Source organism: Hyalella azteca, unplaced genomic scaffold, assembly GCF_000764305.2.
Source record: "Hyalella azteca isolate HAZT.00-mixed unplaced genomic scaffold, Hazt_2.0.2 contig8021, whole genome shotgun sequence".
Classification (NCBI taxonomy): Eukaryota; Metazoa; Arthropoda; class Malacostraca; order Amphipoda; family Hyalellidae; genus Hyalella; species Hyalella azteca.
This window is the reverse complement of record NW_025938127.1, coordinates 40,365-56,595: the sequence shown is the minus strand read 5'-3', so window position 1 is coordinate 56,595 and position 16,231 is coordinate 40,365. Positions and strand designations below refer to the sequence as shown.

The window sequence follows — 16,231 nt, the reverse complement described above, 5'->3', positions numbered from 1 at the left end:
CCCGGTGCTATTCGACTTGCAATAGCTGAAGCCATCATCATTAAGGAAGGGACTCCTCTATCAATCTTGAAACCACCGGATTTATCAGAGCGTTGAAATTTTTTTCGGAGCAATTTTCGGACTTCAATTTCCCAGTAGTATCCCATTAAAGTGACTTTGTACTTTAGTCTATCCAAATCTCATTTTTGAGTAGCACACTATTTACTTCATTTTTTCCTTATATGTTGATCCAAATTCCAAACACAATGCGTCCTAAAACTCGATAATGAATATATAGATACAGTCGAAATGTTGTAAACATATTAAAAATTTCTTTCAGTAACAAATTTAAATCTAAAAGGCCTACGAAAATGTTGTTCGACTTATTGAGAAAGCCAAAAAGATCATAAGTAAAACTCATTCTCTTGTCTTCGAAAAACTTGTTAAGGAAATTTTTGTGAATATTTGAAAGTGATGTGAAATTGTGAGTTAATAACAACATTTTTCGCCCATTGTAGTTAGAAGATAGCATTTAACACATTATCTAGCTTTCCTACTATTAAATAATTGCGTCTTTACCAATAAATTACAAATTATCTAATTGCACGAAAAAATGAGTAATGACAAAGAAAACGAAAATTACCGAAATTATTAATAGGCTTCGAAGCTGAGTGATTGAAGTTAAAAGCATCGAAACTGGAACTGTGAGTTACTGGTTTGATACAAGCTCTTGAATCAAATGCGATCTCTAGAATCTACCACATGCCAGAATTGGCCCTAATAATCGCCGAAACCATTTTTATTTTCTACGGTAAAGCTCCCGCACCAAACATGGAGCACGGACTTTGGACTGAGAAACAAATCGACGTTTTCCAAGTGTCGCTGGAGATGGTGCTTGAGGCAACACCTAATGTCTTATTTAACCCAAGCCTCGCTAACGTTAGGTCTAGATGATCGATGGAAATAAGAAACTGGTCCAGGCAGCAAGTTTCCTTTTTTTTGTACAAGGAAGAACGTAAAAAATGTGTCGAAACCAAGTAAGAGACAGATGGAATGCAGTAGAAGATCGAAACAAAAGTTGGCTACATTTCGCGAGTCGAGACGTAAGGGGAAAAGGTCGGTAAAGTATATATAATTAACGGCGAGATATAATTATTAAAATAGCTACACAGAAAAAATTGGGTTCCATTCTAATCAAAACGAGTAAATTCATGAACGTTCGCACATGTTATAGATATACATGAAAAAAGATTCATCGACCTATTATAATAAATGAGAGTTCATTCGATTTAAATGTGTTCGTCAATGTATAGCTACCTGCCAGTCATTGTTAAGGCTTAGAGAAGGAGATAAATCAGTTGGTGAGTTCTCTGCTGATAAGAAGTGGACGGTGGTAATTATACAAGTGTTAACGAGTTCTGTCAGACGTGTCGCCAGTACAGTTTCGCCAGCCATGGAGACTGTGTCACGCGTGCGCCGCTTCCCAGTTTCCGTGTCATGGCGAGGTGTGGGTAGTCGCTCAGTCCTTCAACAAACCTCAATCCCAAACATAATCGACAATACGCTGTCATTATTCGAGCAGCACGCCTCAAATTGAGCTTCTACTACCATATGCCGCATACATTAGTATTTGACGATAATGGTTCTAATCGAGGATTCATTGATAGTATTTTCCTGCTGTCTATATTCTATTTTCATTAATTATCTGTTAATCTCAATTTAAAACGTGCGAACTAAGAACCTAGCTCATATCGTTCTTAGGGTAACCTTGTAGTGAAAAAAGGAAAAACTGAACTCGTGGCGCACCATGAACCCAGCTCACTTCATCTAAAAACTCAACTCGTTTGTGTTCCAAGAACCTAGCTCACATCATTTAAAAGCTGAACTTTTGGCTTACCAAAAACTAACTCACCGCATTTAAAAGCTGAAGTCTAGGCTTACCAAGAACCTAGCTCTCTTTACCTAAAATTTTAGCTCGTGGTAAACAAATAACTTGGCTCCCTCCGATCTTGAGTACTGACAGGTTATCGCCACTTTACATTTTCCACAGATCTCTGTAAGTTATTTTATTTTGTATGAATTATAGAGCGGCAAATCGTCCAAAATTTCAACATGAATCTATTGAAGCGCCTCCTGCTCCTCGCAGCCTTGTTCATCAGATGTTATGGTGAGTCTAATTTTCCTATGCTGGTCAGAAAGAAAACATACCGCAATCTCTGGAAATATAAGATCATGCTTCGCATTGCAAATATGTAATGAATTTTAGTTTTAGAAATTTTGTAACAGATATTCTGGCAACATCAACCAAAATATTGGAAGGGCCTGTCGTACGTTTTGGTCATTCGTTGATCCTTATTGAAGTCAGCCGCTTGTGTTCTTGCTCTTGATGAACTTCCCTCCTCTGTTCTGCTGTTCTACTTCAGATGTAGCTACACGGTGCACATGCGCTAAACGGTGGTAGCGTAATTTATTAAGGGTACTTACTCTAGATAATATGCATTTAAAAATTCATTCTTAAAGACAACACTTCAAAAGAATACAGTGTTTCTGATGTTACACTTGTATGTACAATGAAGTTTTAATTTTATTTCCATATAATAAATTTTTCTTAACATCGCACAAATTTTCAAAATTATTTATTCTGTCAATTGATCCATGTGTTGTCTCCGACATTACACAAGTGTGCAAAATTTTAGATCGATTGGACAGGTGGAAGTGTGTTAAATATTGATTATAAGATTTGTAGCAGACAAACAAACAACAAAAAGTGAAGTTAAAGAGAAGTGTAAAATACGCGTGTTTTTACTTGGATATAGAGCTTCGATCAATTTAGATTGAATCCAAATAAATTAGTATCCAAATAAAAATCGTTCGTTCTATCATTCGCTTTTTTGGGTAATTTTAACAATTTCCCCCAAATTTTCAGTGTTGTACTGGTATTGGCTTTGCAATGATTATTTATTTATCAATGGCGATGAAATATGAATGTATCAGTGTTCATGCTGTACCACGAACCGTAAAATTAATAAGTTGCAGAAACAACATCAATGAAACTCTCGTGAAAATTGGCAGGAAGCGAACTTATAACAGTGAACGCTCGGGCAGTATAAACTACACTTAATCAAAATCAAGGTATTCTAAGATAGTTAATAATGTAATAATAGTTAATGTAAGTAATTTATGAAGTAATGAAGAAAGTAATTTATGAAGTAATTCAGAAGTAATTTATAAAAAAATTGTTAGGCAGGCTTAATTGTCATGTCACCCTGCAGTCAACTATTATAAACGCAGTTAAAAGGCGGGGAATACCATTTAAAGAATTCCAGTGATGTTATCTCGAGTGCTTAATGCGTCTGGTCTCGACATCAGTCTGCTAGTCATCCTTACAAACTCAATTCTTATCGTGTCGTAAACACCTAGAGTTTAAATTGGACAAGCATACCAGACAACGCTGTGATTGCTTTGATTAGATTCGTAATTAAATGAAATAATAGGAGTTGACGATGTCTGCGAGTGGTCTGCGGGCCTTCCCGAGCATGATAACAGTGGATTTATAATGTCTTTGACCACTGATGATGTGCCTAGCAGCCCAGACAGTCAAGTCTGGGTTTTGTTTACGCCGATGAGTCTTATATATATAGACGCTGTCGAAGACTATGAATCATCAATTTTGATGATTCAAAGGTGACAGTGTTCGCATACGGCAAGGTTGTTTTGTAATCATATTAGAGTTTATTAGCGCATAATGTAAACTTTTGCCTTATTGCATGCTTCGGTTGGAATTATTCATGCATGCCACTTGGGGATTGAAAATAACACTCTTAATTTGAATTTTGATGCACACACGTTTCTTGGAGTTGGTGGACGCGGTTAGATTTGCCAGCACAATGCTGAACGTTACTGAACTTCACGAAAGTTAGGATAACCTGACCATAAAAGATGAAGCACAAATCAGCCTTAATGATTAAGTTAATGTGTCATTAGGCAGACTGAGAATTCCTAATAAATGAACAACTTTTTATAGCTAATTCAACAACTTCCCGTAGCTGAAGTCGCACACTGGTGAGGCACTCTTACTTCTTACAGCTTAAAGAGCGATTTCCTACCACTTTTTACTGTTAAAATTGCAATTTGTAAAAATTGCTATCGCACCACCACTTCTTAGAGTCAAAATCTCAGTCGGTTAAGGCACCACCACCACTTGCAGCTAAATAAACAATCTAGCAAGGCTCCAACACTTCTTACAGCTAAATATTTTACGAGGCTACGCAATAATTCTTTATAAAGCCAGGTCGCTCGACGGTTTGCTTGAGGCCATAGCTTTGCATGGAAACACACAAGTGGTCATTAGTGTGTGTACATGCGAAATGTATTCTACAAGGATGTTCCCTAAAATAATAATTCAATATTTTGATGCGCATGGTAATTCATTGAAATAAATTTTTACGTAATAAACTAACTACTTTAGATGTGGCACAAAAATAATTTGCTCCGATTACAAATTCGTGGTTTAAATGAGAAAAAAAATTCCCACAATATAACCTCTCAAGCAAGTTCACAATTTAAATAATTTAAACATTTTTAAACACGGTTGACCTCAGAATTTGAAGATTTATCAGCTTAGTCGCGGTACTGCACTTAAAAATGTATTATTTTGTCTTAAAGTGGTTTTGAAATTAAGATGTCTCTTCGAGTGAATGCCAATGCATAAAAAGTATCTTGTACACCCGCTTAGTATCTTATTTAAAAATTAAATATAATTTCACTGATCAAACATTTTAATAATGTTTATATAAACACAATCTAGACCCATCCTACCGTAACACCACACCATCTTGCCGAGTCATGATGCAACGACAAAACAGAATACCCATGCGTCAAGAAAAGGCTATGCTATTCTTTATATACGTACGTATTAATTGGGACCTTAATTAACAACTGGATGCGCTTCAATCCACAGCATCGCTCTGTCAATGTATGGTAATATATATTGTTATTTTAATTTATGTTTGACTAACGCACGTTTCGAAAACATTTCTGACTGGTGGTAAAGGTCCCACTATACTCAGTATAGTGGGACCGCATTGCTATAGTGACTATAGCAATGCGTGCACAGTTTGAAATCGAGGCGAAGGAAGCTCAAATTCTTGGGCTGGCCACTTGTCTTCGCCCTTTGGAGATCTGGTAAGACCTGAAATGTTGCCCAAAATTCTCTCATCTTTTAGCCCATTTCGGTCCACAAGTACCACAGTTTTGGCGTTGCTTTCATTCCATGATGCAGTAGTACAAGTATGTTATTAAATACTATATGCTATGATCTTACCACGCAGCTGTGGACCTCTGTGCATCTGACTGCTATTCCCTTCATCGCGCATTCCTTGTCATGTTTCTGCGGCCCAAAAGCGATGAGAGCTTCATAGTTTGGCAACCACTGCCTTAAAGCAAGTGCAACGAAACATATTTATGGAAATCAACAACTTTTGGAAGTTACGGAAGTAAGCAGCATCTGGAAAAGAGACATTTATCAAATGGTTTGCGAGTGAATTAATCAAAAGGGATTACGTATTAATACGTATTTGTCGCGTCCAGTACGCCTGCGATGTGTAATTTCCGTTTGTACCCTTGCGGCACGTAGCTGTCTGTAAATATTCGGTATCGCGGCCATATACTGTATGTCGCTCATAACTATTTAATTGCTGTTGCTACGAGTAGTGCTTTGCTGCACTACTACACAGGCCTATTTGTTGGAATTGTCTCGTATATTTCTTGCTCATATATTGTCGTAGTCATTTAACAGTGGAATGTAAAGTTAATTCATTATTTTCTTTTGACAAAGTAGAGTAGGTTTAAATTTTACGCCTCTTAACTTTCGTATTTTTCGTGCATTGTGTTGTCACTATCACATTTATTTTAGCCGAAAAGCATGTGATACTTTGAAATTTGTTTGTTGCTTACCGTGTTGATTTATTGTTAGTTAAATCCTTAAATTTGTATTTTCACGTATTATGAAGTGTGAAATTTTGTCCAGAAGTTTTTCAAGAAGATTGAAGAAATAAAAGAAAACTGAACGCTATTTTTCTTCTATTGTCCCTGCCTGGTTGCTGAGGTTGCCTTTGGAATTAGATTCAGGCCAGTATTGTTCACCAAATGTTTACCATATTGACATGCCAACGACAGAATATTGCATTATACTTGAATTTATATAGTCTAGATTAAATGCAGGTGTCGGTCTCAATTTTATGCAAACGGCTGGCAGTTTAAAGCCAGTGATCAAAAAATTTTGTTTAAATCCTCCCCAACGAAGGCCTAGCTGGGGGGCGAGATGCATACTTTACAGAAAAAAAATCAAAATTCTTCGGCCTGTCTAAATGAAATGAATAACTTCTCTTGTTCCTAATTTAATCATTATATTTATAGCATTTTCGGGGCTAGCCATTGTTCGACCAGCCATTGTTTGATCAGTTGACCAGTTTACTTTGAAGTAAATTATGTTCGACACATACATGCATTGTCCTGTGCTATACTCGAACGTCAAAAACATCTTTCATTATACTTTAATCGGCCAACGTCACCATATAGGATTTTATTGTCTTGATCGTTTTCTGGATGTACCTCACTTGTTGTCTCCTTTGTCAGTATTTCGATTCAAAATATATTTGAACTCTCTACCTTTTATCAAATGAAATATTGGCCACATTATTGGTTTAGCGTCCGAATTTTCTTCGATAACGGTAGGTACATTAGGCGACGGATCACTTTCTTGTCCTTGACTTCTAGCAATACAAAGTTTGCACGGATCCCGCAATCGAACTTTTGGCCAAAAAATTTTTGACGCACTCGCTGCACAGGGAAACTCACTTGCTTTTTCTGCACAATTGAAAAAAAAATCAGAATAAGATTTTATGAACCTTTACTAAAAGTTAGTGCAATATGTGTTTCCCAAGGAAATTTTCAGTGTGCCGGTATCTTGCCAGGAGCAGGTGAGATCGATAAGTTCTCCTGTGCGAGGCTAATCAAGATGCGAGAGAATTGATTATAGTTAAATCAATGACCAATGTAGTCTTCATCTCGTCTCTGGTTGACCTTGTGTTCTTATCAGCCTTGTACAATCATGACCAAATATTGACGGGCACCAATAGGGATTTAATTACGAAAAACGCAGTAAAGTAAATTGTATCAATTCACGACACTCATTGAGAGCAATGTATCGCTTTCTAAGAATGATTTCCACAGCCTTGAGATAAGGCCAATATAATCTTATATTCGTACGTCAAGAAAACTTTTCATAATGAATTGCTTCTACATATCTTAACGACGGGCTACAGCCGAAATGTTATGTAATGTTGCAAAATTTAGTCTGAAGACAGACTCCTGTTGTTTGTCTTATAATTACTTAAATATATTTGATTGATGTTCAAAATATTTGATCAATTACCATGAATGTTTTTTCGCAATCAAACATTTTACTTGCAGGCGCAGCGGGCGAAGGCTACAGCGCCATCCTGAAAGTTGAGGAGAACGAAGTAGACCTGGTCAAGGGGGAGAGCACAGTCATTCTCTTCACCATCAGGTGACGAAATTGAACCTCTAACTTTCAGGATTCTAGCTTCATCGGGAGAAAATAATATTGACATTTTCATTTAAAAATAACATTTACACTACCGTAATAAAATACTACAAAGTAATAATGCCAGGAAATTGAAAAAAAATAATGTGATCTATCAGCCTTTATTAGATTTGGCAAATACTACGAAACTGTAACAACATTTTAAGAATCAATTAAGTTAGGGAGAATGTGAGAAAAATAAATGGCGTAAGCTGAGGTTCCAAAATAAATGGCGTAAGTCGAGGTCCCACGTATACGTATTCATCAAATGAACACGTGACATTCAAATTAAATACCGCACAACTGCAGCTTTAGTCGCGCGTTTCACACTATAATATATCGAATATTTTTGCCTCTGCTCTCTATATCGCTGGACGGATTTGTTGATAACGAATATCAACTATTCCATCGTAATCTAATGAACAATGATGAGAGACAACTTTATTATCTTAATCTGCTGATAATCTTTATCTTTGCTGATGAGAGCAGGATGACGCATCACATATTTTTCTCTTACTAATCATTACACTGCTCTCATAAGCCAGTCGCACTAAACACACTTTTAAATTTTCGAGCAAAAGCTGATATGATAAAGTTAAGTTTTGTGCTCTAAAATACCATATGCTTAAACTAATTTCTTGGAGATTAGCATAAATCGACGGAAATTAATTAGCTCCGCCTAAAAATAAAAAATAATTAAATAATTTTATCTGATCCTCCTGATAAAATATTACTAATAAACTTCGAATGATGAATGAGCAACTTTGCTGTCATTCAAAGCCTTCTCCTCTAATTTAATCAGCGCATGAGATACGAAAAATATCTACCAATCTAAGTTACGGCCATAAATTAAAAATTTAATTGATTAGTTTCTTCATGAGGATTACGGTCAATTTCTGATGTGATTTCGGGCATAAATGTTTTCTTAGCATCCTGATGCCGCTCGGCTGCACACAGTTGGTGAACCGCGTATAATGTAGCGTCAGCGCATCCTATTGGATAATCATCAGAAGATATCTTCCGATTGAAGCTTTTTCCTTGAAGGGCCAGTAATGACAATATATAATTTTTTCAGCGGGAATCTGACGACCAGCGCGCTGCTGCAGTTGAGGATGACGGGCGACACTGCAGTCTTAGAGCCTTTCGCCCAAACGAACTACACCGTCGAGCCGTTTCAGGGCGAACTGTCGCACAACGTCACGCTCGAGACAATCAAAGAGGGAAAATTAACGTTATACGTCGACACTGAATCAGCAGAACTCGAGTGAGTTAACTGCAGGCAAACACAGATATCAGGCTGTATACGACGGTAAAGTCACGGAATGATTTGCAGTGCAAAAATTTGTTGTTTAAGCATAATACTGTGTTTGGTAATCGATGATTATCGAAATTTACTTTGAGATAAAAATTCAGGGCGATAATTTGAGCGGAGAGAAAACTTTAATTAATAAAATAGATCTTGTGACCACGCACAGTGTGAGTGAGGCGTTCGTGGTGCTGTCAGTGATGAAGGACCCAGCAATCGAGACCGCCGCCATGGTGCTGGGCTGGATCTCTACCATCGCCTGGGACGTCAGCTTCTTGCCGCAGATTTGGCACAACTTCCGCAGGAACAGGTCAGTATAAATGCTCATCTCCTAAATATTTCACAATAAAAATGTCTTATTTTAATTTCAATAATAGACCTTCCTGCTCTATGTATACGTAACTGAGTTTACTTTTATCGCCTACAGTGTCGCTGGCCTGAGTTTTGACTTCCTGACGTTCAATTTGATTGGCTTCTCCTTCTACCTGATGTTCAACATTGGGATGTACTGGATCCCTGGCATTAAGGTACACGCTGCGTAGCGTCTGAAACGAGCACACGATATTACGTGAGGCTCGCGTTGACATCGCGTGGCCTAACAATACTTGATGTCGCTCATTTTACAGCAAAACTACACTATAGTGACTCTAATTTTATTACGTGAAAATGTTTCATGACTAATAAATGTTTAGAATAAGTAGTTTGCTTACCATCATTCAAATTTTTTCATGTGAGAAGGATATTAGTGTGAAATTATACTTTGGAAATTAATAGTGCTGAAAAAAGGGTTCAAGTTATATCAACCCTAGGAAACCATCCACGTCAACGAATTGAAGAGTGTCAACATTTTCAGTTATTGAAAGAATATACTAAATTGTATAATTTTGTTGGAATTATTCAATGTCAACAAACTCGAAGTTGGGCTTGAATCTTGTATGTTTGATTGTTTAACAGTTACTGTATGCGCTGCCAAGTTAGGATAGCCAGGATGGCAATAGCAATTCAGTACTGTGAGATAACATAATGTTGCAGGCTGAGTTCAAACTGCGCCATCCCAACGAGATCAACCACGTGCGTCTCAATGATGTCATCTTCCCGCTCTATGCCGTCATTTGTACACTAGTGACGATTGTGCAGTGCATCTTCTACCCCGTGAGTATGGTGACTATAGTGCAGTGCAGTGCATCTACTATCCCGTGAGTATGGTGACGATAGTGCAATGGATCAATTAGCCCGTAAGTATCCACGTCTATTCATAAGTAGCTTTCAATAAATCTGCGCTTCTGAAAAAGATTATGCCCTTGTATGGTCGAGTTAGATATTTATGCAGGCAGCAGAGAAAAGCATCATCCAACTATCTGATTCGGGATCAGTCTTCATTGAACCTTTCCGCTGTAAGTCTAAACCTCTTTGACTAGCAGAATGTAATGTTACTCGCAGGTCTTAACAAATATACAGAGTTCGGACAAAATAAGGGAAACGCCTGACATTTTGATATCGTAATTTTTGAGCATGTTATAATTGGAGGACCAAGTTCATCCAATGGTTCAAGCACCGATTCCGAAGAGGAACACGATAATAGCCCAATTCTCACAGGCAAAATTGTTAAAAAAATGGCACAAGGAACATTCTAATGAATTCGATCATCTTCTCATTGGCCACCACAATCACCAGACCTGAATATTGTCGAGCATTTCTAGACAATTTTAGAGATGCAAGTCAGAAGTTGATTCCCGCCGCCCCATCGTCTTTGAAAGAGCTGAAGGGAGTTTTACCTGAACAATGGGCTAAAATTCCAATAGAAACAATTCAAAATTTGTATGAATCAATAATACCTTGGAGAATTGAGGCCTGAATTGCCGCGAAAGATGGACCTATACCATACTAAAATATATATGGCGGATTTCTCAACTGTTTCCCTTATTTTATCTATCCCATTATATGTTTACTTATGCCAATATCATCATTCAAATATATAATACTAGCAATTCATACACATTATACAGCGTTAATTCCTGCGAAACCTCACCTTTTTTGCTGTTGTGTCGATCAGAAATTGGAAGGACAAAAAGTATCGTGGCCATGCCGGATCATCAGCGCACTGCTCATTTTGCTCGTCCTCATCGCTTGCATTTTGGTGCCGACTGTGGAGAAGGTTTTGTGGATCGACGTCCTCTACCTCATGTCTTACGTCAAGCTCTTCATCTCCATGATCAAATATACACCACAGGTAACGTTCAGGCGCTTATGATAATTTCTCATGTCTTACGTCAAGCTCTTCAACTGCATGATCAAATATACACCGCAGGTAACGTTCAGGCTTTGTTTCCGCCATCCACAATTAGACCACATTCATGGTTCTAAAAATCAGCCACACGTCATCTGCACTCGAATGCGAACATAGAACACACTATTCAGGTAGAGAAAATATAGATTCCTCTCGGCGTCTCACTGGGAGGAAAAAAGTCAGGATATCGTCGGCACAATATTTAGACATACCATTTAACTAGAACATAGAAACAATAACTATGAGGAGATAACCGGAAGCCCCATTCAATATAAATATTGTTCACTGGTGTAAAACTAATAGGAATGTATTCTTTCAGCTTTACACGAACTACAAACACAAGAGCACGGCAGGCTGGAGCATCTTCCAGGTGATATTGGACTTCAGCGGTGGCGTCTGCTCCCTCATTCAGATGTTCATGCTGGCTGACAACTACGGTGGGAAGCGCTGGAAGATATTGCCTTTGACTAGTTGAACTTAAGTTAAGACTTAGTACTAGGATACACGAAACATTATTTTCAAGATTGACACATATATTATTGATCAACGACAACAAATATACTTATTCATAATATGAGTGCATAAAATGCCCGGAAATTTCACTCTTCCACCTGTACATGCAATTCCTAGTTTTTCTTCAAATGCAAAATTCATGAGAGCGCAAATATTTATTTGCTCGGCACGCGCTAAAATCGTTCGATGATTGGTAAATTCTTATTCTTTTCAAATTCACGCAGGCTAGAAATAATAGAGTGCACACCAGTCGTATTACGAAGTATGCCCTAACTCCTCAACGATTTGGTTATGAATTTGAAGAGATTGGGCCGAACTTTGCATCCGACAGTTTGCAAGAAAATACCGAGTCGTTAATTCGTCATCTATTCACTTCTTGATCCACAGATGACATAAACTCGGTGCTGTCAGACCCCACAAAGCTCGGGCTGGGACTGCTCTCAATATTCTTCAACATTTTCTTCTTTATTCAACATTACTGGCTTTACAAGTAAGTCGAAATTTTCGGGCTTCTAAATTTATCCAAAATCTGAACTACATTAATTCTTTCGGTAGACAATTAAATAAAGCCTGGTGCAAGAATGATTTTACGGAAACTGGAACGAAAGTTCTTAACTTGAAGACTAATGTAAAAAATATAGTAGTTTTCAAGGGTTCTCTATGAGATTTTTGTACTTCCCGCAGGGACGCACCCGATGACGCCGTTACAGGATCAACACCGAACATCACCGGCAAGCCTTACAAGGGAGAAGACGCCATGTAGATTATCTTGCTACTCAAGTAACAGCTGCCCAGAATTAAGGGTCGGTGATAAGGCTTAGGATTCATTCCGTATTACGCTATGCGCTCTGTATAATTGTAATTTAACCTCAACGTACGACTTTGTATAAGTTTAGCGGTAAGTTTGCCGTGATGAGTTATTTAACAATGTGAGAACTGATGTAAAAAAAAAGAATCCAAACGACTTTAAACATCCTGATCGTCATCCCCCATACAATATATTAGTTCATCCCGATTTTTTTCTCTGTAGAAAAAAAGCCAGCTTCGCTACAACTACGGCAAGTCCGAAAAACTGCAGCCAATTAATGAAGCTTTGAGTAAAACTTCTGCCAAAAACCACTACACGTATTTTTTTACATTAAATTCTTCTCGCATACAAGTGTTTTCGGCCCGCGGGTTCTTTCCGGGACGCTGCATTTGCAATTGATCGGATCAAAAGCAGATTTCACATCGTCAATTAATTTTGTGTTGGTTTTGTTCAAACTTAAGCACTTAAGTCACCAAAGAGAATTATGATGGAACATCAAATCTAAACTTTGTAATAAACTTTATATGGGTAGCCTGGTGTTGGCAAATTTGAAAAAGTGCAGAAAATTTGCCGCATGCTAGAATTTGTCGCATGTCCGAAATATTTATATATTAGAATAAATCTTTCTTTAGTCATCATCGTAACGAGATAATATGTGCTGTCATATAAAGCATATTGCATTCAGTACTTTAAGTATGATACCAAATTGGTTGAGACGTTCAATGGCCGCTGTGTTGTGCTTTCAAGAAGTAGGACCTACAATATACATTTTACAACTGTACACAAGGTTCATTTGTCTCGATCGTCGGGTTCCAAGCTCCTTGTCCGGTCAATTGGCCATAAAACAGTCCTCGGCATTAATTTTGAATTAATTTCGACAACCATGATATTGAGGATATTTGTAAATTTTCAGTTTAGTGAATCAGTTTTTATCAGACTTTGTTTAGCAATCATGCTAAGATCTTTCATCCATCGGCACGAAAAGTTCCAGTACACAGTAGCGAAGTACGAGTACAAAATGGAATATCGTAAGGTAAAATGCTTCTATTTAAATTTTAATGTTTTGAAATAACTAAAAAAATAGCTCAATTAAAAAAAAGTTATTTTTTCATAGTGTGCCAAAGAGACCGACAGACATTTTTGTGAAAGGTGCGATTTAAGCATGATTATGTCTATGAATATTGTCTCAGAAACCGCAGGACGATAACCTTCAAGATTTTTCTTATACTTTTTTTGCACTTTGGCCTTTAATTTCATTAGATTTAAGCATAATTCTTGCAAATTTAAAGCATTCCGAGTAAGGTATACCAAATTTCGATGTAATATTTTGATACCGTTTCGGAACGTTGAGCCAACATGCACTCATAGGCTAACCCTTCGTAAAATGGATAGATAATAATTAAAGACTGCCATTTCTTTCAAACGTTTCTGACGGTAAATTCCATCACAATTTTTGAGTTTGCATTGCTCTATCTCGTGACTTAGAGAGTACGACCTCTTCTATCCCCGTGATCCTACGCGAGAATCAACGAGTAGCTGCCCCAATAAGTGACATTAATTTGGCGTGTTACAGAATTACAGAAAATGATAGATATCATAATGTGTCACATTGATTAACGAAGCTTTGAAGTTATTCAATCATTTTTTCCAGTATGAGTTCAAGTTATATTGTATTATAAGCACGCTCTCATCCTCGTCACGCTGTATAATCTTGTATGCCAGCTTTCTTGTGTGGCACAATTGTTAATAGGATAAACCGTCGACCATAAAATTCCATGGATTGCTTATAGTGCGGCAATAACTAAGAAGCGTCTCAATGAAAAACAGATTATAAAAGCCATTATGCCAATATTTCATAATAATCATTTCGGCATTACTCAAAACGCGCGGCTCAACATTTTTTAACAAAACGGATTCATGGCACTTGAAACTACCGCAGTAGGTTCTTATTGCACTGCAGAACGATTCATACTGAACTTACTAAAAACTTACTAATTATTTTTAGCATACAGAATTATTCATTAATTCAACTGCGATTTATCAGCCATCAACGGGTATTTATCAATTCAGGAGCGATCCATTCCATCAACTGTGATTTATCAAATAATCTGTGATTTGTCAACCATCAGATGTGATTTATTATTTTAACAACGATTCATCAACCATGAGAAGTGATTTATCAATCCGTGAAGAGACTCGCGTTTGCATTAATAATTTAGGCTGTGTAAGACAGATTTATCGATTGACGCCTCAACTGTTTAAAAATCTAATGGCATATCTCTCAATGCTGTAGCTTGAAAATCATAGGAGGAGATAGATTTCTAAGATGGCGCATTAGGAAAATTCAATTGTTCAGGTGAGCCAAATAGGTCAAATTTATTGAAAAAAAGATAATGTGCCAAAAAATTGCTTGATATTTTAGCCCAAGCTTTTCCATTGCCAATTAGTTGCACTTAAGGTACCAGCACGCGTCTTTAGACTTATTTTTGCCCAGGAAGTTCATTTCATACCAGTTCGAAACGGCCTTACGCAAAAAACATTACATGAACATCCGTGGTATTTGCTTTCTTGAACGCGCATCGTTTGAAGCTTTCAAACGAGTGCAAAAAATTTGCAATGAACGATAATAATGATATATAAATACAGATTTCATTTAAAGTAATTCTGGTGCGATGTTAGGAATCGGTGACAGGCCTACGGCCTAATAAACGTTGAAACCGGTATTATTATTGTTATATTATTATTATATGGCGAAAAAATGTTCATTTTATATATTTTTGAAATTGCTTTACGCAAAAACTAGAGCACGCATATACATGCGGTTTGCTGAGTAGACGCGCCTTTTCAGCCGCTACAAAATAAGCTAATAAAACGGAAAAGCCAAAATTTTCTATTTTTGACCGAGACACTCCCCTTAAATAATAAGCAAGTACAAACTATAGGTGTTGCCACGATCATAATTTTACCGCCAATGTAGTCCGTTATGAATGCATCCATCTTCAATTAAGCTTTTCCGTCTTGACATGCCTCAGGATTTACAATATGTATTCGGCCATACCATGCAGTAATTATATGTAACAGTGTTATTGGGGTTACAAAACTTGTAAATAGGTGGCCACGTGCTCGAAGTGTTCCGTAACGGATAGTACAAACTCTGACAGTAAGTGTCAACGCTCAAATAAAAAAGTTATCTTGCCTAAGTCTGAGTTCATAAACTAATCCCTGACGTTGAATCGTGAAGATTGAAGACGTCGGCGAAAAGGAAGATTACTTGTTGAAATGGTTGACGGTGTGAGGTGTGAAATTAATTAACGACGGTGTCAGGATTTAGCAGAACATCTGGTATGAAAATGAACGAATGTTCGATCAAGTTAGGTATTCGCTTCGATATAACCAATTATTAACGTAACGCTCAAGCATTTCGAAGTTAATGTAATTGCAAGTATGCAATAAAGTTTGTAAAGTCAAATGAGTTTAAATCATTACGACTCTGGGACATTCTCCGCCATAGTCAGATGGACCCAGCTGAACTTGAACATTGATACCGCGACGACCATATATCGTCCATCCTTTACTTTAATCTTGAAATGGGAGTAGCCATAAGCCACAAATTTATCTCTAAAATAAGCCCTGGAGCCTAGACTGAGCATACAATAACTTTACTCAGCCACAGAGCTAGAAGCCTCAGAACGCTGGAACTCCTGGTTTTAGACTAGTAACGCAGTACGTTAA

At 37.3% G+C, this 16,231-nt stretch overlaps 1 protein-coding gene across 3 annotated transcripts; it reads left to right on the top strand.

The window, feature by feature from the left end:
• The first annotated feature begins 2,048 nt into the window (after positions 1–2,048).
• Positions 2,049–14,906, top strand: LOC108673150 (cystinosin homolog). Of its 3 annotated transcripts, XM_018160948.2 has the most exons (11): positions 2,049–2,146; positions 7,453–7,549; positions 8,661–8,849; positions 9,061–9,201; positions 9,319–9,418; positions 9,924–10,043; positions 10,945–11,121; positions 11,498–11,615; positions 12,079–12,181; positions 12,376–12,494; positions 12,722–14,906. In XM_018160948.2, exons 1-10 carry the CDS (start codon positions 2,092–2,094, stop codon positions 12,452–12,454), a joined length of 1,179 nt encoding a protein of 392 aa, XP_018016437.1. In that variant the 5' UTR covers positions 2,049–2,091; the 3' UTR covers positions 12,455–12,494; positions 12,722–14,906. The 3 variants fall into 3 exon arrangements, with proteins under 3 accessions (XP_018016437.1, XP_018016429.1, XP_047737407.1); XM_018160940.2 differs by having other exon boundaries at positions 12,376–14,906; XM_047881451.1 differs by lacking the exons at positions 12,376–12,494; positions 12,722–14,906 and having other exon boundaries at positions 12,079–12,185.
• The last annotated feature ends 1,325 nt before the right edge of the window (positions 14,907–16,231 follow it).